General features: G+C 55.8%; 4 protein-coding genes across 4 annotated transcripts; 1 reads left to right on the top strand and 3 right to left on the bottom strand.

Annotated features, from left to right (window-relative positions):
* Positions 1–4,700: 4,700 nt before the first annotated feature.
* On the top strand, positions 4,701–7,479 carry GCG54_00014821 (uncharacterized protein; the record flags this gene model as incomplete). The annotated part of the gene is made up of 2 exons (XM_045414642.1): positions 4,701–5,646; positions 5,696–7,479. 2 exons carry the CDS (start codon positions 4,701–4,703, stop codon positions 7,477–7,479), a joined length of 2,730 nt encoding a protein of 909 aa, XP_045260764.1.
* Positions 7,480–10,472: 2,993 nt separating this feature from the next.
* Positions 10,473–12,597, bottom strand: GCG54_00014820 (uncharacterized protein; the record flags this gene model as incomplete). The annotated part of the gene is made up of 3 exons (XM_045414641.1): positions 10,473–11,680; positions 11,741–12,119; positions 12,172–12,597. 3 exons carry the CDS (start codon positions 12,595–12,597, stop codon positions 10,473–10,475), a joined length of 2,013 nt encoding a protein of 670 aa, XP_045260763.1.
* A 2,261-nt stretch (positions 12,598–14,858) lies between these two features.
* Positions 14,859–17,066, bottom strand: GCG54_00014819 (uncharacterized protein; the record flags this gene model as incomplete). The annotated part of the gene is made up of 3 exons (XM_045414640.1): positions 14,859–15,027; positions 15,082–15,946; positions 15,995–17,066. 3 exons carry the CDS (start codon positions 17,064–17,066, stop codon positions 14,859–14,861), a joined length of 2,106 nt encoding a protein of 701 aa, XP_045260762.1.
* Positions 17,067–19,999: 2,933 nt separating this feature from the next.
* On the bottom strand, positions 20,000–21,206 carry GCG54_00014818 (uncharacterized protein; the record flags this gene model as incomplete). Its single annotated transcript, XM_045414639.1, has 3 exons — positions 20,000–20,452; positions 20,509–20,913; positions 20,973–21,206. 3 exons carry the CDS (start codon positions 21,204–21,206, stop codon positions 20,000–20,002), a joined length of 1,092 nt encoding a protein of 363 aa, XP_045260761.1.
* Between the last annotated feature and the right edge of the window lie 930 nt (positions 21,207–22,136).

Raw genomic sequence — 22,136 nt, 5'->3', positions numbered from 1 at the left:
ACGTGATGGCACGAAAGGCGAGCACACCCCTCGGTCAGTCTCGTGATGGGCTCTAGCCGTGAACCACAGCTGAAATATGCGTGTCGTCTGTCTGGTCTGCCCGCCTGGACAAGCGGGATAGGCGATTCTTGTGAGGGGAAATTCGATCAAACCAAACCAACCCCTCAGGTTCCCGCGGGCACCCGTCGACGGAGAGCAAGCATATAACGTACCCTCAAAGGTTACCAAAAGATATGTTCTCCAAAGCTAGTGAAACCCAAGGATGTTGACGTAAACCGCACGTAGCTTCTGTGGGAGGATCTGTAGCCTTTGGCGGATAGTTTGCATATGTCAATTCGCATAGATATCCACTTGGGGGCTTTGGGGGCCAGAATCGACGTATGATGATGGGATATGTCAGAGACGTATGTGGCACAAAGGAAGGACGGGAAGAGGCATCATGACAAACGGAAATTAACAATGAGATGCACTCTGCCGAATCTGCCAGTGGGTGCAATGCCTTTTTCCTCGAATTGTGTGAGGTTGGTCCGGGGAGTGAGTGAGAGCCATGGCGTCATTGGCCAGGGCGCAGAGTGTGTGCAAGAACGGCAGAGAAGCTGCACTAGAGCTCCAGCAGCCAACCGTCCAGCACACTGTGGGAGTGCCCGTGGAAGCTAAACGGAGGTTCTGGTCCTGCTCCACTCGCCTCCTGCGTGCGGTGACGATACCCTCCCCATTTCCAACCCCACAGGGGTCCTTGAAGATTATGGAACGAAAAACAATCATGGCCTGGCGAGGTGTTTAACATTGCATTTCCACACGGTTTCGCGGTGTATTCAATGCTGTAGGATACCAATAAGTTGAAGGCTATAGGGCGAGACCAATCGTCGTGGGAATTCAAGCTTTTGAGCCCGCTTTGTTGCTCGGACGCCTCACCTCATCTGAAAGCATGACAACTGCTGGGCCAAATTCAGAGACGGCCGCAGATCGATCGTCAAAGAATGGGGCTGAGGCTGCTTCTGCCGTCTCCAGTTGACGGTCTGTGGAGGGGGGAGGCGACTGAACGGAGCTTGCACGTTGTTAGTAACATCAGCTGTGACGGAAGTTGGGTGGGCTGCAGGGGGGGACGGCGGTCTGGCCGTAGACGGTGGGAGGGAGCCAAGACCGTGACAAGCAAACGTCCGAAGGTGTTCGAGGACGAATCCCAGGGTCGCTGAGTGTCAGTTGGACACTGGAAAAGGCCGCCACAATGACAGTCAGGTGGGAGGTTGCCTATGTGAGTAAGGCATTCGCAAACTTGAAGTTAGTTGTCGAGAAATGCCTCCGTTTGAAAAAATGCCTCCAAACTGCCCGCAAGCGATCCGGCGCCCGTCAACAAGGGCTTCCGAGTTGCTAGAGATGGAAGCCCGGGAGGCAGTGTCGTTTAGACAATTTCGGCACCAATTGAGGGACCGGCGTCAACGGCGCCCGCAGTCGCAGCCCGGGAGACGGGAAATTCAATTAAATGGATCTGTTGTCTCTGGTTGTAGGCGGTGAAGAACGAGTACAGAAGCAGTACATGTCTGAACGTGGAAAGGGTCGTGGCCACGATCATGAACTTGTTCCAATGGCAGGTTGTGGTTGCAAAGCAGCAGGGGTGTGTAAAACGGCTCTCCCTCTTGCGTGCATGCTTGGTGTAGGATGCTGTTGTATCGAGATCTAAACGGACGAGACACCGTCGCCTGGCCAGCTGCAAGCCGGTGCTTTCAATGCAGAGCTTGCAACATCTCGTGGTCTTGTGGGGCTGGTGGGAGAGGTGTCGTCAAAAAGTCAAGAGGCGAGGCGCACTGTGGGTGTCCTGACAGAGATGCGAAAGACTCTGCGGCGGTGCTGTCGAGACTGACAGAGGATTGTACCGGTTGTACCCTTCCCGGTTCGCCCATCCGGTTCCTGGAAAGGTACTTGAGGCTGTACCTGTCGCGGTACCGCTGTACTCTGGCTAAGGCAGGCCCTGCTGCCCTGGTCTGGCCCGCCTGAGCCCGGTGGCCTGGGGTGAGGTGGTCATGGTCAGCGGGTGACTTTTCGAACTTTTCTCAGTGGACAGTTTCGATTGGGACGCGGACGGGCTCGACCTTGAACCAGACGACGCCCTGTGGAGCTGCCGTCCACTGTGGCCTGGCCGGCCTCTCCACTGTGGACGGGGCCGGCGAGAGACAGAGAGGACCCGCGGTGGGCATTGACAATGGCCACCCTGCCATGCCGAATCAAAGAAGTGTCCTGGCTGGAACTGGCTTGTCTTGCTGGGACCATGAAGACGGAAGAGTCGATAAGACGGCCCGGCCAGAAAGATAAGATACGGCGTAGACAGGCAGAGAATGAAGCAAGCTGCAGCTCGAGCGCAAACGTGGGAAAAGTAGAAGGATCTGTTGTGAAGATGCCAAGTCGAGTTCGGTGTTAGACGCAAAGGAAGAATGGAACACTGTGAAAGGCCCAAGGGCCCCCCGGTGCGCCAACACCGGTTCCTTGACACAGGTGACTCGGGATGGGTTTCGTTTTGGATTCTAGATTTCGACGCTGACGCGAGCACGCAAATGGGACGCCGAGCACGTTTGACCTGGTGTATGCCCGCTGTCCGCTGACAGCTGATGGCCGAGGAATCCACTGTAGGCTTTTTGGATTTGCATTCTTCCGTTCTGTTCCCCGGTGCTTGCTGCTATTTCCAGATTCTGCCTTGGGATCCCTGAAAGCGGACGGACGGGCGGCCGGCAGCACTGAGCGGTTGTTCTGTCGAGTCGAATTCGAGGTCTGTTGCTTGCTTGCTTGCTTGCTGGCTTCGCTCGCTTCCATTCTTGGTCCCGCCCAATAAAGTCTCTGGGGTTTGGCAATTAGTCGTCGAATTTCGATCGATCGATGGAGGTGGGATGATGGTCTTTGGAGATCCCGCTCCTTGGCCCAGAATCCCAACAACCCCCAGACAGACAGCTTGAATAAATCTGACTGCGGTCAGGAAGGTAGATACATGCTGCTGTCGTCTGAATCCCATGGCAACAGCATGATGTGGACAACTCACCTCCTCACATCAGCAACAGCTAGGGCAGATAGTTGGACCGGCTGCTTTGTCTGGTCCGGCGGCGGTCCATAATAGATGGTTCCCGTATCATTGAAAGGAAGGGCTTCCCCTGACACCCGAAGATACCAACAAAAGGTACGTTCGTGATGGAGGAAAGTACGGCGACGTCCAATGAAGGAGGTGCGGTTTCCAGTTGCAAAGAGTCGGCAGGGCAGGTACCTCCCCGGTTGGCTGCGTACCTTTCCTTCCTCCAGCGTGTGCCGTATGATGCACTAGTGGGCTGGATGGCGGGGTACGGTGGGTTCCCCAAGACAGATCACTCGGCACCGTACGACTTGGAGAGGGACTTACTGTATGACCACAACCGCCTCTTTCGTCGGTCCAGTGTCGTCGTCCTGCAGCAATGGAACACACAAACGCAGCAACTTCCAGCGCCGGTGCTTCTCTGGTGCCTTTCCCGCCGCCAGGACAGAGAAGAGACTGGACGGATGTACACACCTCTACACCCGCTGTACCGGCATCGAGCATCCCTGTTTTTGTCCCAGGAATACGTCGCTCGTGACTGGCTCCCTGGCGGCAGCAGCACCGTCACCGAAGAAGCTGGTTTCGTCGACGCAGAATATAAAGGTCGACGCCGTCGTGACTTTCGCTTCCAACCCCGCCCCTCTGGGATTTGAATTGTCAAATTTGTTCAATGCTTCTACTCAGCCATCAAGCCCGTTCTATGAACATTTTCTTGTTACTCGTCTCTCCCAGTGTGTTACAATAACACCATCAAACCATCAACTCAACAGCTCCTCCTGAGATCCTTATCCTTATCTCTCTCTCTCTCTCTCTCTCTCTCTCTCTCTCTCTCACCTTACCTTACCCCAAAGCTGTAAGTGGCCCTTCCCCAGCGCGCAGTCGTCATTCCCTCCCTCTCAATGTGTACTCCGTCTGCCCGCCATGGAATCTCCTCTCTCCCCGTCTCCTGCTGCTCCGTCGATCCGTTTGCGTCTTCCCTCCTCCTTCCACCCTGGCGACCGTCCAATGCTCTGCCACACATTGTCAGCACACCACCACAAACCGGCTAGGCGCTGCCCAGCTGTTGGGGAAATCAGGCCCACCTGGTTCCCAGCCAGACTCAGCTATCACCACCCACCAGCCGTAAGATTGGGAAGGGCAAGGCGATGCATTTGCTGCAAGCCTCATACCTGTACTTTACAGTGGTACGACACAGTCTTATCACACAAAAGCACTTATCAACACAATTGAGCTAAGAAAACTCAAATTGCTGTTCTCAGCGCATCCGCATTTTCAAACGTCACCTCGTGGTGCACGCGTCCCTGCCCCTGTCTTGCTTGTCAATTTACCACGCCCTATCTCTACCGCGCCTGTTATCTTGCATTCAGCTACCACCACCCTGTCACCCAACCAAAGATTCCAGGGCGGCCTCGAGATAGACGGACACACCGAACCGGGCCGGGGCCTGTGATCGACTCGCTTTGACATCTTACACCGCCAGAATCGTGTACTAATTACAGTCGTTCGTATTCTCTAGGTTCTCAAGGTCGTGTCTAGGGCAAAACACCTCTGCTATATCCCCACCGTAGCAGCTTCGAATATCAGAAAGCCAGCGACCGCTCTGTCTCGTATTCCGCCACCAAATCTACCTTTTTACACCATACACATCATGTCTGCGGCTTCAGTACAACAACCTATCATTCCTCCCCGACCCTCTAGGAGTATGGAAAAGGAGGAGAACACGAATACTTCCTCCCTGCCTAAGATTCCTCCTCGTCCCATTAAGCGTTTCGACCGCTCCATATCCCCGAACCCCGATCGCTTTGCACCTTCGCCTTTGAACGAGAGCCCGTTCTCCAAGAGCCCCAAGGCCACTCGCTCCTCCCCGAGCAATGGGTTCCTTTCCTCAGAACCTGTCCACCGCCCTGCCAGCGTTTCTATGCCGTCCGTTGGCGAGGAGGGCAACGAATACGATGTCGTCAACGAGGGCTTGGCTAAGGCACCTGCCTCTCCGGAACACACTCGCTTTGCTGCCGAGGACCTGAAGCTTCACGCCCCGAAGCCTACGATGTCGGCTCAGAGCGCGAAGCAGAGGGTTCAGGCTGTGACTCGTACGGATTCGGACAAGGCTGCTTCCTTCGGCATCGGCAAGCCTAGCAGTGACGAGACCCGTCCTAGCAGTCTCCGAAAGAAGGCCAGCTCAAGTCAAATGTCCCAGAAGTCGGAAAGTGTATTTGGCGACGAGGAACATGGTATTCCCGAAATTGGCCAGCGTGTGCCCATGAACCCCCACCTTGGTGATGTTCAGGCTCCGTCTCCCGCGCCGGGCTCTGCTGCTGCACCCGAGTCTTTGAGGTCCGGAACCCCTCGTCACCACTCTCGCAAGCACAGCTCGCGTGGCGTCAACGAGCTGCCGCCGGGCAGCTACGGCCTTCATGGACACAGCTCTGCGCTCCCTACCGACAAATTCGAGAAGGCCTGGTACGACAAGCACCCTGATACCCTGAAGAAGGACTGCTCTACAAAACTCCACGACCGCCAGAATGACTTTGCCATGAGCAGCACAGATCTCAACAAGATCGTTCATGATACGCACAGCCGTGGGTCTGGAATGGGTAAGCACTGCCAGTTGAACGTGTGATAGGCACAGACTAACAAATGCAGGCACTCATGCAGAATATGCTGGCACTCCCAGCGAGGAGGTCGGCTACCATGCGTCTGAGGAGTACACTTCTCGCATGTCCTCGCCCCGCCCCGCCTCGAGGTCTCCAGAGCTCCAGCGTATCAAGTCTCCGTTGAGCCCTCTCAAGGACTTCCACCCCGATATTGCTGTTTCCTCTGCGGACAACGCTGATGACAGCACTGTCCACGTTGACGAATCTCACAACCGCCGCAAGAGTTTCATTTCCCAGGATCCTGGCCAGGAGAGCAAGTACAACGCCCCCATCCTGGCAGACGACGAACGGGAGAAGGACGTCTACCACCCATACGATCTGCAGCCAGCGGTTGAGCCCCCACCAGAGCGCTCCGGCAGCGCCTTTGAGATGGAAAAGGCGACGAGCCGGCCCACCAGCCGCCCCACCAGCATTTACAACAACCACTCACAGACGGAGCTGGCTTCCACTCCCCTGGAAGACGTTGAAGAGTATGAGCCGCTGTTCCCCGACGAGGAAGCTAAGAAAGCGGAGGCAGAGGCCAACTCATGGAAGCCCCGCCACAAGTTCCCCAGCAAGGATGTTTGGGAAGACGCACCCGACAGCGTGAACTACACCGCCGAAGTGTCGACGCCTGAGCCGGCAGAGACTGAACGCCCCTCCTCTCGACGAAGGTCTGAACCTCGCACCGAAACTCCCGCACACGCTTTTGCAAGGAAACAGGAAGAGCTTGCCGAACAGGAGGCTCGAGGTCTGGATACCAGAGACAAGAAGCCAATTCCTCTGCCTCTGCAGCAAACCAAGGAGCAAGACGCTCGCCCAGCCATGGCCAACCGATTCCCCAGCCGTGACGTCTGGGAAGATACTCCCGAAAGCTTGATGCACGAGGCAGTCGTCGACACCCCCGAGCCCGCTGAGGACGCGCCTACCGAGAAGCCTCAGATACCATCTCGTCCCCAGAAGAAGGGTTCAGAGTCCAGCGCCACCTCAGAACGACCGGCTATTCCAGAGCGACCAAAGTCGAAACAAACCCCGCCGATTTCTGAAAAGCCCAAGCCTACAATACCGGCTCGCCCTACCAAGACCCTCCCGTCCGGCGCCGACTCCAAGGAGCAAGATGCGGCTCCTAAGCAGAAGCCTGCCGTTCCCGCCAGACCCGTCGGTGGCAAGATTGCAGCTCTCCAGTCTACCTTCATGTCCGATCTCAACAAGCGTCTTCAGCTTGGCCCTCAGGCCCCTAAGAAGGAGGAGCCGCCTGCGGCAGATATGGTTGAAGAGAAGGAGAAGGCGCCGCTCTCCGATGCTAGGAAAGGTCGTGCTCGTGGCCCTCAACGCAGAGCTCCCGCCAAGGCCGCAACGCCTGTTGCGGAGGCCAAATCTTCGGGACCTACTCTGTCGTTCTCCCCTCTGAGGATATGCTGGAGCATCGGTGACAGCGGTGTGCTCGAGGTTGATAATGACGCCAAGCCGGAGGACACGAACGTGACACCAGAGGCTGAAGTTGCCCCTTCAGAACCTAAGGAGGCCGAGCCAGTTGCGACTGAAAACACCAAGACCGAGGAAGTTACAGCCAAGGAGGAAACGCCGTTGCAGAAACCTATCGAGGAAGAAGAGGCTGAGGCTAAGGAAGAGACTCCGGCTGAGGAGAAGACCGAGGCCGAGGCACCAAAAGAGGAGGTGAAGACTCTGGCCGCTAACATGGCTGGTGAGCCAGTGGTCGAAGCCACCATTGAAGAGAAGAAAGACGAAGTTGAGCCTGTCGCTGTTAAGCAGACGGGTGGTGAAGAAGCATAGATGTCGCATAGACCACGACATGAGTGAGTATACAAGCGGCATCGAGCGGAGAAAAGCACTAGACAGGCCGTCTGTTCAGTACATGGTTTTCGCTTTGGTTGATGGTTTTCGGGTCATTCAACTAGTTTTCACGTTCCCTAACACTGCCGTACGGCTCTGCAGCGATTTTGTTGAATAGGTAGCAATCTGATAATGCGTTCTGTTGTCTCTTTCCCGAGGAAGGACAGCGTCTCGCCTCTGCGCGTCGGCTTGTGGATGTCATCAACAGCCAGTTGCGTGATGTTGATGCTGCTCAAGGTAATGTGGACTGCTAACTGCAGCTTCTTTGCTATACCCCCTGGCTTGCAATGTTGAAAACTGTCACCGATGGGCTTGTGTTGTCAACGGCAAAAAGTGTGACTTGCTGCATGTTGGCGGCGAGTCACAGTCGACTACGTGGTCAACGTGATGAAGCCAGCAAATGACTGGGGGCGCCTAATGTGTGCCACGTATGGCCTGGTTCGTTTGATGGTAGTCAAGACTCGCCATGTGCCAGGTGCCACGGTGATAGGCTTCAGCATTATGGAGTAACGGAGTTAGTTGACATCTGTTCGTAGGCGTAATTATAGTTTATAATTAATGTTGTTCTCCTCGATGATCAAGTCCCGCAAATGTTCAGCTGTGAATTGGGCCAGAGAGGCCTGACAGGTAGAACCAATGCCCAAGACAAGGCGCGTCCTATTCGCCAGTTTCCCATCCCCACACCCGAATCAGGAAGTTGGAAGGTTCACGATGGTAACCGAAGTATCCGGAGTCGTGGCCAGCCGCACAAAAAGACCAGCAGCCATTCCCACCTTTAGATGGGAGCAAACGAATGAGAAAGGAAGTAAAGAAGTGTTTCTATCCACAACATCAATCGAAAAGGTGACGGTTTGATCATCTTGGGTTCCGGGCTATTCGCATTGCGCACAACTCACAACCGCAAACTCCGTCCATCTCATATTCACAAAGCTGTTTGTGGAATAACATGCGGATGATACTAGCAAGTGGTTGTCAAACTCGAAGACGACGGCATCAAAAAGTGTTTCACCTGACGGGGCAGTAGTTGCGTTCCAAACACCACGCGTTGTGAGAACGAGCAAAATCGCAGTCGACAGCAAATGATTGTGCTCATCAGCTGCCCCTTTCTTCCCTCGTCATCCTGTGAGACTTCCACTCGAAACAACCAAGCCCGGTGGCGACGTAAAGATACCACCCAGATCGCACGTCTTCAGCACCTGTGGGATCTCAATCGCTCAGGCTCAGAGGAGAGCATCCGTCGCGTACACTAGAGCGCAATGGAGTTCAGACTTCCGCCATTGGTTTTCATCTTGCTTTTTGGGACGGCCGTTCGTGACCTCACATAAGAAGAAACTGAATAGTCAAGTTGGGAGTAACTGGCCAAAATAGTGATATAAAAACAGCCAAAGGCAACGGTTTCGACAAGAACGCAATGTCTCTGGCGGTTCGGCTTTCTGACAAGACCAGAACCTGTCGGTTGTCTCTTCAAAGCGCTCCCCCGTGGAAGACATAAGGCTCGATTGACCATTTCAACGGTCATCTCGACTTCGAGAAGAAATGAAGACACATCGGAGGCTGGGGCCCGCCATTTTCCCTCAAACATTACTCACGAGACAATACCGCCCAACAGCTACACGGTATCATAGCAGCCATAAGAGCTTTCCAAAGCTCTAAAAGTAAGTCTCCGAGAAGCAGTGGTACGCCTCAAAGCTATTGAGCTACTAAAAACACGGCAGACTGCCCATTTGTTTCTGCACTAGACGATGAACCAAGGAAGTCACTTTTATATACACCCCCGAGCATCTCAATGAGGTGTGCCATCACTACAAATCAAGACGTGAGCACTCTGGTGACATATAAAAAGGCGTTGTAGCCACGAATCAGTTAACCTTCGGGCGTCTTTCTCACGGACTCATATTTAAGGCCTAGTTCATACTGCTTCAAGTCCCTGAGCTCAACAACAATGGATTGGCAAGCGTATCTGCCAGGCGTACAGAGTACTATTTTGTGAAAAACGAAACGAAACCGCGAGTCAAGACATTATCCTGGCGATGATCCACTTGAACCTTTACCGCCGATCGAAGTCGTACATCTTGCATGACCTCCTCTCTCCTCTAGATCATGCCTTTCTGCTAATTTGTTCGTACAAGCAAGCAACAGCAACAACGCTAACAATTTCAGACGGTGGCTACAGTGTGCAAATTAAGACGTTTTCCTTCATTTTCCAGCTCCGCTCGATGATACTTGCGAATACGCCCAGAAGCTGATGAACTCGATTCACAACGTAGTCAGAATGCAATACTTGCCTTTCTCTGCCTCTCACACGAGGCTTCTTGTCTGGTCAAGTCACGATATGGGACTATCATTCTCTTTACTCAACCTGAGTTTACATCCCTCGCTAACATACTTGTACACCATTCACAGACCTCACAAGAAGACTGACGAACGTGAGTTACAACATAGTCAATTGAGCCAAGCCACGTACAGGCCTAAACTCATACACAAATAAGTATGTACAAAGCACCGGTATCCTATCCCTATCCCTATCCATCCAATTCCAGCCCAAAAACTCCTTCGAAGTGTTCCAAGCCCCGAGTTCCCCCTCCCGCTTATCCCTCGTTCCCTAGGGACACGAAAGAGAGAGAAACGCAGGCAGCCTTCCGCCGTTTGCGCCCGCTGTTGACATCCTGTCAAAGCTGTAAGCTCCATCCCCTTCCGAGAGAGCGAGCCAAGATAAACCTACCTTTACATGTGTACCCCTCCAATGTCCGTTTCAACTCCGTTACCAATGCAGAGACGCAAGCCTCCTTACAATCGCTAGTAGTAATCTATCCAGTCCGGGCGCCGATGAGGTGGTTTTCCGTTTGTCCTAGTCTAAGCCAGATGCTTTGTTGATGCAGATAAACAACCCAAATGAGGAGAGAGTGCTTGCGAAGGAAACCGTCCACCTTTCCTTACGCCGTCCGGTCATATTTCCGCTCGTCAATCGCCCTGCGGTTGTTTCCTATGCTGCCATACAACATCTCCATCAACTTGCCCTTCTGCCTTGTCCTCACGCCCTCAAGGTAGCCGCCAACGTCTTCCAGCCCCCTGATCTGGTCTTCCAGAGTCAAGGTGCTGGAGTTGACGGACCGGACGAGCGGGCTGACGAGTTTCCTCCTCAAGTTCTCAAGGTTGGCCTTGAGAGCCATGAGCTTGCCGTTGTGCTCGACTAGGATGCTCTTGTTTCGCACAGTCTTCTCCCTGACATTCTGTAACAGAAGCCTGTTGCGCTCGTACTTGGCAACTTCCGCCGAATTCGGCCCCAAGATGCGCGTCCAGAGTGAGGATAGTAGGTCGGCGTGCTGGTCATCCTGGGCCGAAGCCTCGCGGACGACCGTCCTTGCGAGGTTTAGGAACTGGTGGTCAATGGCCTCGAAGAGGGCGAATAGGGCCAGAGAATGCTGCAGCTCAGAGTTGATGGCATCCTCGAGGACGGTGAGGAACTCGTTGAAAGTGCGCTGGAGCGTCAACTTTGTGCGCTGAGGATTGGACATGCCAAAAATGTAAGTAGACAACGACCCCAATCGGGTCGGGATACCGCCAGGATCTTCGAGGACGCCGGTTTGTGACAGTATGTTATGGATGTTATCAAAGGCGGCGGTGAAGGGTGATGACGGGAGATGCTGGACGTGGGAGAGCTCCCTACGCGCCCAATCCATGACGATGAGAATACCGTCAATGTCGCCGTCGACGTTGGCGAAGAACTTTGTAAGCTCGATAGCTAGGGTCTTCAGGCTGTCACTGAGGTCGTCAAGCTCCTTGACGATGATGGGCGCAGACGTCATGTTGCTCGACCGCACGCTCTCACCGAGATCCCAGACAGCAACGCCGGTAGCTTGCAGATCGCCGACCTGTGATGCGCCGTTTTCTGAAAAGTAGATGAGTGGTTCGAACGAGCGCGCGATGCCGGCTACCTTCACAAGATCTGGCACAGGCAGTTGGGCCGCGGGCTGGAAGAGGTTGCGCATGGCGCTAATGGCAAGCACCGCGACAATAGTTGAGAGGATCGTGGATGACCACGAGTGGGTCAAGAACTGCCATTTGGAGCGGAAGAATTGGACGAATGCCTCAATGGGTTCTGTGCGCTGCTGGACTTCCGCGCGCAATGCGAATCGGATATCTGCGCAGTGTCAGTCGCATTGTCTTTACTCGTCTCACTCACGACATGATGGGGTCCTACAATTCTCTTGATTCAAGGTACCTTCTGACGGACTTGTCTCCTTCCATTGGAGCTCATTCAGCTTGATCGTTCTATCGTCGATCCTAGGCTCAGGACTGGGCGAACGACCTTTGTCGGGGCTCATGCTACCCGTCGGCAGCCTCGTGCGCATTGCGCGGCGCAGGACATCCTCATCCTCGTCTTCGGTATCAAGCTCCGGGCTGGACTCCCTGGACCTGTGGCCGAACAAGCGTCTGTCGGGCGGGGGGAAGGCTCCGAGAATGTCTTCACTCCGCCTCCAGAAGCCGCTGTCGCGGCTTCCGTTCCCGAGGCGGCGCCAGGCCGGAGGACTGTAGCCACCGGCGGAGACTGAGTTTTCTGGGTCCGGGCCCAGGTCGCTCTCTGCGTCCAGGTCGGACCTGAACCCCGAGTGGTGCGACGGGTAGCCGAACAAGGGCATTTTGGTCTGTTGGTTCGGGGGCGGGGTCGTCGGCTCGAAATCGCCCAAAGAGGCGTCTAAAGGATCCAGATGTTCGAAGCTCGGGGGCGGTGTCGGCATATGCGCCATCATGTTGGCGGCGTGGGCTGCGGCGGACGAGGGCGCCGGATGCTACGGCGGGTGGTGCGGGAAGTGCCTTGTAAGTGCGAGGAGGCGGGAGCTCCTCGAAGCGGTGGTGGTCTGCGATTGTGGTCTTGGTCGCGCGACTTGTGCGCTTGAAGTAGCTAAAGTTTGGGAGGAGGGTTGGCTTCCAGGAGATCTGGACGAGGTAGATGTAGATGAAGACGAAGGACAAGGTTAGGGTGGCGACGTATGTGCTTGGAGCGATGGTGATGCTCAGCAGGGAAACGTTGTTGTTGACGGTGACCAGCGACGGCATGGAAAGCATATCAGCTGGTCAAGAGAAGTTGCGCAAAGGCTCACTCTCTCTTGTTGCGGTCGCAGTTGGGATTGCGACAGGTGAAGGTAGATGATGGCGTTTGGTCGGTGAAAAGGTACTTTGGCTCACACGAATGCGCCGGCGGTCGGGCAGGATGTAGATGGACGGTGTGGTGAGTGGGTAAGGTGACAGTCGGGGTGTTCGGGTTAAGGTCCAGTGTGTATGTGTATGTATCAGGCAGACCAGTTGGTGTCAACGAATGCGCGCAAGGTTGTTTGTAAGAGTAAGAAAGTATGCGCAGAGGTAACAGAACAGAGTAGATTGATGCGTTGATCTAAGGTAGAAGGAACCCAGCGGCCGGATATCACACAAGGTAGACGTAGACGTCGCCCAAGACGGGGAGAGAGGGACGAGGTGAGTGACCTGAGAGGGCCGCAGGAAGCATAGAAAAGCGGGAAGAGTGCAGCAAGAAGCGGCATCCAATGCTTCTTGTTGGAGGAGAGAGGGGGGGGAGGGGAGAATTACTGCAAGGACGTCTTCTTATTCACCACCCACTGGCAGTCACCCACTGCATCTTGCGTTTGCGCACCCACGGCACCCCATCCACTTCCTCATCCACCCGTACCACCTTGCGGCGAGTTGAATTCGAGAGGTTGGGGACCTCCCGGATCCACTTGCCAGGTTTGAGCCTGCTGCCCAATCAGCGGCCGAGCCCGCCAAGGGAGCGGCCGAATCCCAGGCCCTAGATTGGGTGGAGTGGGGCACCTGGAACGCTGGACCTGGACGTCAGAGCAAGTGCCCTGCCCTGTCTGCCCTGTCTGCCGCATTGTTCATCGTTCCTTCCCTCCCCCGCCGTCGTTTCGTCCCTGCGCTGAGCAGCGGTTCCTCTAGTAGACACAGCCCAAGTCCAGGTACAGACAGGCACGCACAGCTCCCGTCCCGGGTCCAGCTCAAAGGGGACACCATGAATGTCATTGTCGGACAGAAGACGGGGAACCTGTTGCTACTGGGGGAAAACAACCGCCCCAACTTCTTTATCTGGTCGCCTTTCTTAATCGTCTATTTCCAGGGTAGGCTGCTAATGTCTCTTAATCTCTCTCTCTCTCTCTCTCTCTTTTTCCTCTTCCCACCCTCCTCCCTCTGTATTCACACAACTCCCTGTCTATCCCGCGTCGCGTCTACCTTACCACACAAACAGGCGTGCATTACCCCTCGGGCGTTTAAGTGGTTGCATAACTAGTCACGGGACCGATGGGCAGACTAGAAGGGAAGGCGGGGTCCCGTTCAAAACGTAAACAAACAACACACTTGCGCGAATCGCATCTCATGTCGGGTCCATCCGATTCGCCCTCAACGCCAACCAGACACGAAACCTGAGGCCCTTCCCTTTTGCACTTTCAAAACATACACTTGCTTCTGAAAAAAGGCATCGCCCTTCCTCTCTCACTCTCTCCCACCTTGCCTTGCTTGCAGTACCCAGGGTCTTTCACTACCTGCCCCTCCTCCCTGCTTGCGATTGCGCCAGACGTGGGCCCAGCAAGAACCGCTCTGAGTTGGCCCCAATCAGCCAGACTCGCTATCTTATCACCCCGCACCTCGCCGCTCCACTCACCGAACCCGTCGCCGAATCAACCACTCCCGCGTGAGAACCCCTGCGGATGCTCCATTTTTCCTCCCTCACGAGGTGACTCGATCATGAATGACTGTGACATGCCTCCAGTGTCCTGTCCGCTCTTGACTTTGTACGGAGTGGAGTACCTGCTCAAGGGTCGGCATAATCGCTCGCACTTTTCCTTATGCAAGCCATTCGTCTGCACAAGCACGTCAGTCGCTTCTTGAGTGGACAAAGCTCACTCAATTTCGGACTGCCGACTGGTCAGACCGATTCCCGTAATGCCACTGACTCTGACGGATCAGGGTCATTAAGCAAACATGGCCATCGATTAATTCCAAGGCTATTGAGCTGTAAGAGTAGAAAGGTATCTGAATTTTCTGGTATGCCGCTTTTTCTGACAAAACTATGGACCCCCTTAGGAAAAATAGAGACGTCGCGCGTGGCTCATGTCTAGTCTAACCCACGCTCTCCGCTTAACCTCAAAACCGACTCGAGCTCTATGGCGTCTCCCAGCCATAGCCGGACGACGGAAATCCTCCTTCTGTCCCTCTGTGCCCCATCATGTGTTCGTGCTGTACCTCCGGCCCTGATATGTCGTCATGCGGGAAAGCAATGTTGAAAGCCCGCGCCGTGGCTCCGACGGCTTCTAGTCAACCTTTGCGTTGGCTAGGCTCTTAGCTCCCGGTGTGTGGATCATATTAACTTGCTTCATAGGTCTCTTATACTTGCTCTGCTTCCGCAATCGTTTGCGAGCCACCATAACGGGTACAGAGCTCTTGGTAACCAAGTAGTTGGAGAATGATCCCAGAATGACACTGTTTAAGCCGTTAGCGTAACTCTTTGTTTTCCCCCGTATGTGGACAACTTACCCCTTCAATGCGCTGCGGCCACGGCTGCCAAGAATCACCAAAGTAGGATTTACCAGATCAATGATCTCAGTGATCAGGTGCTTCGGGTTCTTGCAGTGGAGGACCTCGACTATAACCCGCACCTGCAATCGCGTCTTTCGGAGAAGCTTGGTGACCCGTTCTGTAATGTCGTTGATTGCCCTTAGCCGTTCCTCTTCGGCCCTATCGCGCTCACGACTTGATGGCGCAGGCGACGGCGTTCCGTTCTCACTACTCAACGCAGACGCTCGGGCTAGATGTGGGAACGACGGGGCCGATGAAGTCGGAGGCGGCGTCCTCGAGTTGGAGACGGCGTTGATGGCGGCCGCCTGCTCTCTGTGTGCCTTGGGGTCGTCTGGTACCATGACATCCTCCGTGGAGTAGATTCCCGTCTCCTCATCCACGCAGTACATGCAGATGAGGGTGTCGCCATCTCTCAGAACCGTGCCAATTGCCCATTCCAGGGCATGGGTCGACTCGTCGCTGAGGTCGGTGGCCACCAAGTACTTTCTCAACCTGTGGTGCTCCTCCTCAGCCTGCTTTTGGATCGTCTCCCATTCTCCACGGTAGAAAGTTAGGAGCGTCCGAGAAAACTCGCTCTGGTTCCGCACGTCTTGGTATCTGAAGGCTAGTCTTTGCGCTCTCTTGATATCCGTGAGCGCCTCCTCATCATCAGAGTTGACTGCCGAAGCGGGTCCTGAGCCTGGACCTTGGTCAAATGCCGTAGTAGGATGCACGCCTGGTTTTGATGGCTTGGTCTTCTCGCCTGTAGGTGTTGTGAGTGTGATTTGCGGGTCGTCCAACAACGACTTGTACTGGTACTGTGGCTGCGAACTGACGTCGATGCCTACAACTAGTCAGCATCGTAGAGGCATTTACGGAGAAAACTACTTACGCTCTTCTTCGGCAGCGGCCAACAGGCTCAATGTCTTGCGGTCGCCCTTGTCGCCTGCGGGAGACTTGCCACTGTGGTCTGCAGCACGAGGTGCCATCTTACGTCCTCTCTGCTCTTCATCCGAATAACTGCCCTCATCATCGCTGCTCTCCTCCAATGGCTCGCCGTCAGGGCTGAGGTAGTCCTTGACCATTCGTCCTCCGTTGCGCTCAATGGCGCTCGAGTGCTTGCGCGCCGCCAGCTCTCCCAGGTCGCCTCCCTTGAACGCTAGGTTGGCATCGGACAGCTTACGGTAGGCTGTGGTGATGTCGACTACCCTGCCGTCGTCAAGAACAGCGGTTCCGGGAATCTGCTGGAATCGACCACTGACGTTGGGAGAAGGAGATCGCATGCCAAATCGGCCGTGGGGAGACTTGGACTTGCTGTTGTGACCTCTACTCGAGCTCCTGGCGTTCCTGGGAACGGGATTCGAGGCAATAGAGCTGTGACGGGCTCTGTCGCCGGGAAGAACGATGCCGGGGATTTCGTTGCCACGCATGACATCGGCCATAGCAGACGGCTTCTTTACAGTCTGGGTGGTACGCTTGGGCATAGCTTGTCCGAGGTTGTTCGTAGCAATGTCGGAGAACTGGTAGTCCATAGTAGGATTCAGCCTGTTGACGGGCGCCCGCGGCCCAAAGCTGGGTTTCGGGCCTGCAGAGTCGGAGAAGGTCCTAGGATGAGGTGCGCGAGATTCTACGGGGGAGCTAGGGCCAGCGCTAGCAGCCTGTTTCGGCGCAGATGTGTCGATGTCGAGCATGCTTCTGACTGGCGCAGGAGGGACGTCAATGTCCAGCATACTGCGAACAGGCAAGACAGTTGTCCTGGCCGGGCTTTTCTTGCCTCCATCGTCGCCAATATCCAGCATGCTCCTCACGGGAGAACGGGGCGAGGTATAGGGCGACGGCGAGCGCGCAGAGACCGGAGAGGTTGCCTTCCAGCTGGGTCGGGCGCTGCTGCCCTCAAGCAGAGCCAGAACATCCCGTCTCTCCTCGTCCAGCATAGCCTCCATGCTCATGGGTTGGCGCGACATCTTGGTTGACGTCTAGGGGTGTTTTGCAGTTTCGGCGGTGGTTGCGGATTCGGTGGAGACGAACGGACTCCTTGGTCGTGTCGCCTGGGCGGTAGAAGAGCGTTGATAACTCGTTCGAGTGATGATGTTATCGGTAGCAGGTACTGGTAATCGAATACGGGTGTTTGGTGTTGTCGCAGTGTACGTGAGGAGTGGTAGATCTAACGGGGGATGATCTTGCGATGTTGACGTGGGCGGTGCAAGTTGGACGGCAGAAACAGCATCGTGTAGTGGAAAGGAAGCGAGTCGGTGGAGGCTTTCTAGATCATGGCTTCGGGGGACCAGATCTGAAAAGTGACGAGGTTGCGCTGAGCGGAGGCCTACTTTAGCTTCTGAAGCACGAGTCCGACTTGCCAAGACCAACGGTTGAGGTGAGAAACAGGAAAGTGTAGGAGGCAATCTAGGCGAGTTGGGTGAAGGAGAAAGATGAAGGAAAGCAGGCGCACAACGCAGTTAGTAGCAGTGGTGGTGGACGACTAGACGGGGGAGCAGTCCAATCCGGTGGCAGTAGGCGGTAACCTTAGACCTTAGGTGCAGCACCCACTGAAAGGGAGGGAGGGTGCAGGTGGAGTACGGTAATGTAGCCAGAGCGTGGGCGCGGGCGCGGGTGCGGACGGGCAGGCTGCGAACCTACCTTTGACACTGTGGAGGGGTAAGGTAGGTAGGTAGGTGCTCGTGCTGGTCCAGCGGCTGCAGTGAACCACAGTGCCTGAATTAAGTGCCCGCCCGGGGCTGGGCCTGGTGCCCGTCTGGTGGGTGGTCATTTGGCCGCCGCACCTTCCTCCACAGCAGTGGACGTCGATGGGGCCATGGCTACCTTATCCCATCTCCAGTTCCAGCCCAGCCCCGTAGTTGGGCCCTTTGAGAGGAGAAGAGTGGAGGGACCCGAGTGGCTCTTTCGCTTCTTCCCCAGAGCTGAAGAAGATCTGCCACTCTTGCTACCTAGCGCCCGATGCCTCTGCCCTGAGAAAGAGATGCGAAGCCGTCGGGCCGCTTCGTCATCTCCGTCTTGGGTGCTGATGGTACCTGCCCGCTCTGGAAACCCGGTGAGATAATCCCCTCTTGGTCGATGGAAAGACGGGATGACCTGGGCGTTCGCACGACGACGACAAACGCCAGAGAGCTGCATCCCGGGCTGCCTCCACGTCCCAAACTCAATCCAAAGATGGGATGCTCCTCACGCGGTTCGCCCCAACTTTGGTCTGCTGACTGGCAGGAAACAAGGCCAACGGCGGCACCACGAATGTGCAAAACGTCCAAAGTGTGCATGCTGGCTGCCACTCAGCCGCCTCGCACTTGTCTGTCAAATGGAAACCGCCGTGGAAGCCTCCGCACCGCTGAATACGTACCCGAACTCGTGCGCTCGAAAACAGAAGGGGAGAAAAAGCAACGCGCAAACAGCTCAGATAGAGGACCACTTACGCTATGTCTCGTACATCGACTGAGGGTGATGACTGCTTTCGTTTCAGACGCCGTACGATTTTGCGAAAGGACAACCGAGGAAGGCAGATTGAGAGAAAAAGAGACAGAAATTATTTTAGAGATTTCCCGGGATACCTACAGAGGTCAATATCCGGGATCAACCCCTCGGTTAACAACAGAAAAACATCCAAGATGCAACGATTCAATCATTCGACACCGCCACACACGTGTAGCTATCTGTGGGAGATCCGCAATCCGCTTCCGACCGCAGGGAACCCAAAGTCGGTGACGGTGACGCATTCCCATTTTACCCACCGCACTCAATTTTTGCCCTTCCTCGTGCTAATATTGTCCCTAGGGGGGCGCCTTACACAACCCACGAGATCCCGCAACCCTTGCCCGCGGCCCCCGTTCCGCTGGTGTAAGCGTGGGCCCTTCCCAGCAACCTCATTCTCGTCCTCCGTGCTTTGCCGGCCACTGGCGGAGAAGGGCATGGGACAACCCAAAAGAGAGAATGAAGAAATCACACTTTCCATCCCATCCTATCCATCCTGATGACCATGGCCAGGAGACCACAGTGCGCAGCCAACAGTGCGATGACGACGCCGGCGTGCATTGCCAAGAACACCCGGCGTCTCTTGGCGACGTGCTGTACACCGTGTACGGTTGCTGACAAGCCGGCCCATCGGAACAGAACAGACAGCAAAGAGTGGCACACACGGCCGCCGGGACTTGGGAAGCGGCGGGGCTTTTGAAGAGGAGGACGAGTCGGCGACCGCCGTTGTCATTAACGTCAGCGAAACCTAATGATTCGTCTTTTCGGCTTCGGGCGGGAGGCGGCGCAGTGCTGTCGTCACATGAGACTGCTCAGCACCTTTGCGGCCTGGGTAAGCTGGAAGAGGGTGGTGGCTGAGCCGTTGGAGCTCCCCAACCTGTTGTCGGCGAAGCCAGCCGTGGATTACTACCGGCATTTAGAGTTTGCGAACTGTCGAGTGAACTGCGTATCTAAAAACTGTCCATTTTTATCGGTATGAGGCGTCGATACAATATGATTGAGGCTCCAGCTAGCAATTAAGCCTCCCGGTCGGAGCTGAGCAAAATAGCTGGACAACGGAGCTGACGTCGGACTTCTCAAAGTTTGTTCTCCATCCTTGTGAGTTCATCGAGACACGATGGCCGCCGTACCTTTGGTGCGCTCGGCATACCTGGCCAACGACGTGTAAGCCTGACATCGCCGATGAAATTGTCATTGACGGCTCTGCACAGCTTCATGTCCGCCGGACGAAACGTGGTTATCTGCGCAGCTCGCGACCAGGCTCTGGTCAAGTTGACCTTGCCAGAATCACTGCCGTCGTTTTTCCCCTGTTTGGCATCATGCTCCTTACGAGCACTGGCATTTGCTTTCTTTTAACAAATGATATAGTACAATATACAGCTTTGCTACATAGGGTTTCCCGCCTTCTGTCTCGGCTCTACATTCTGCCCTTGTTGCTGACCGGCTTCACATTCAAGTTGGCACGGGTCGCCGTGCCGAGCTTGTGCAGCCCAAGACGCTTCTCCCACACGGACGACCGTCCCTCGACGACGGCAATGATCTCCTCTGCCAGCCTGTGCGCGAACTGGGTTCGGCCGGATCCCTTGGACGGCTTCTTGTTGACGACGTCCAGGATCCAAGCGAATGCCGCACGTCTCCTCTGGCGGACCGCGAGCGGCGCGGGAAGTTCGAGGGGACGGCCACCACCGGCACCACCCGGGATGCGACGGATCTTGATCAAGGGCGCGACCGAGTCGACGGCCAGTGTGATGTATAGCACGGGATTCAGCGGGAGATGCGGCGCCGGCGGCGCGCCGGGGAGGAGCGGGAATCGGGGGTTGAGAATCGGCGGAGGGGATTGTCGGAGGAAGTTGAGGACCATGGCCATGTTCTATCGCACCCCCGTTAGCATACGAAACACCAGGAAGATTCCTAAGAAGACCTCACTCTTTGTGCCAGGGACTTCTTTCCATCTCTCATCATAAGGTTCGTCAATTGGTCAATCATCGGGTGGTACCGCGACTTGAGATGACTGTGCGGCGGCAGAGGCAATACCGGCAGCGGGAACTTGTGTCCCACATGCGCCGCAGGCTTAGGCTTGCTGATTTCCAGCCGGTTCGTCTCCTCCAAATCCGCGACAATACCTCCGGAGGCAAGAATCTCGAGTTGGCGCTGGGGATCGCCGTTCGCATTCTGCGGGGGGATAGCGCCCTCCTCGTACAACGCATCCATCTGGGCCTCCGTCAGACCACCGGGGATTTCTGTGGGCGCCGCCGCCTTGGCGAGCTCTTCGCGCGCGGCAGCAGCCTCCTCTGGTGTCCATTCTTGCTCCGGCTTCTCGTCCGCCTGTTGCTTTCTCTCCATTAGCTTCCTGTCCCCACGTTCGTCTACAAGCTCCGTGTGCACCGTACCTGCTGTCCTGCCGCAGACTGGGCATTGACCGCCGCTGATGCCGAGGCCGAGGGGATCTCAGATGTAGCAGCGGCGTCTGGTTTTCTCAACGGCGGGATCTGGCTGGGCTCGTCCGCATATCCTCGTCTCGTGGTGGCCCAGGCGAAGGGTTCCTGCCGAGGGGCGGCGGCCAGCGGTCGGGAGCGCAGCGCGAGCGCCCTGCAAGCGGTTCGGAAGCTCGGCCGCAGAGACATGGTCGGCTCTGGTTTTCTCTTCGGGTCGGCCGCGTGCGGGGTGGGTTTGACGGTCGTCAATCGTCGGTCGTCTCGTTGAGTATATCTCCCAGCCAAGCCCGTGTTCACAAAAATTATTGAACCGCGCGGGTCTTGCCGCTCCACTCACGGCTTGCGCTGCTTACTCACGCCTGGTTGATGTCGTTGCACGGTCCACGTCTAGTTTCCTAGGGCGGCCCAGCCTAAGCTAGGTGTCGGTGAAAATGTAATTCCGTCAGCCGCCTCCCGTCCATCTAGCGGGGCTAGGTCCGCCGTTCCCGTCTTCGCAAGCTTGGGCCACCGTGCCCCGCAACCCCGTCAGCCCCCGGTCAAATCGGGGCAGGCCCGTGCCGTCACCGGCATCCTCCACCTCGGCCATTACCTAAGCCGACCTAAGCCTACGTCCCGGTCAGGCCAGGCCACCTCAGGGACCGAGACGCTACACTGCAGTCGGCATGTCTTCATCACTGATCTCATACATCACATCCGAACCGAGAGTCCAGATAGAGTGGCTTGCAGAGAGAGACACCACGCTCAGTCACGCAGACGGGAAGAATTTCCCCTCCTCCCTCCCTCGAGACAGGCACCTGCAGCTACCTACCCACCTACCTAGCTTGCTAGAGCTCTCTCTTTCTCTCAGCCAGATTCAAAATACCTCGAGAATAAAAGCGACAGCAGCCCATCCAAAACACCCTGCGCCAACCAACATCAATCCCACACCACATGTCTTGAACAACCCTTTCCCCGCTTCTCTTGTCTGATGCTCCCTTGGGTGGTGTAGCAGTGTTCTGACGGGGGGCTCATCACTTGCATGTGCTGTCTCGTCGACATCCCACATGTTGCATGTGTAAGGAGGCAGGCAAAGCACACAAGGCAGCAAGCCGTCAAAAGCCAATCCCATTCAAGCAAATC

This window comes from Colletotrichum gloeosporioides (genome assembly GCF_011800055.1).
Source record: "Colletotrichum gloeosporioides strain Lc1 chromosome Unknown consensus_66, whole genome shotgun sequence".
In the NCBI taxonomy this organism is placed as follows: Eukaryota; Fungi; Ascomycota; class Sordariomycetes; order Glomerellales; family Glomerellaceae; genus Colletotrichum; species Colletotrichum gloeosporioides.
The sequence above is the reverse complement of the archived record's forward strand: the minus strand, read 5'-3'. Positions and strand labels throughout refer to the sequence as shown.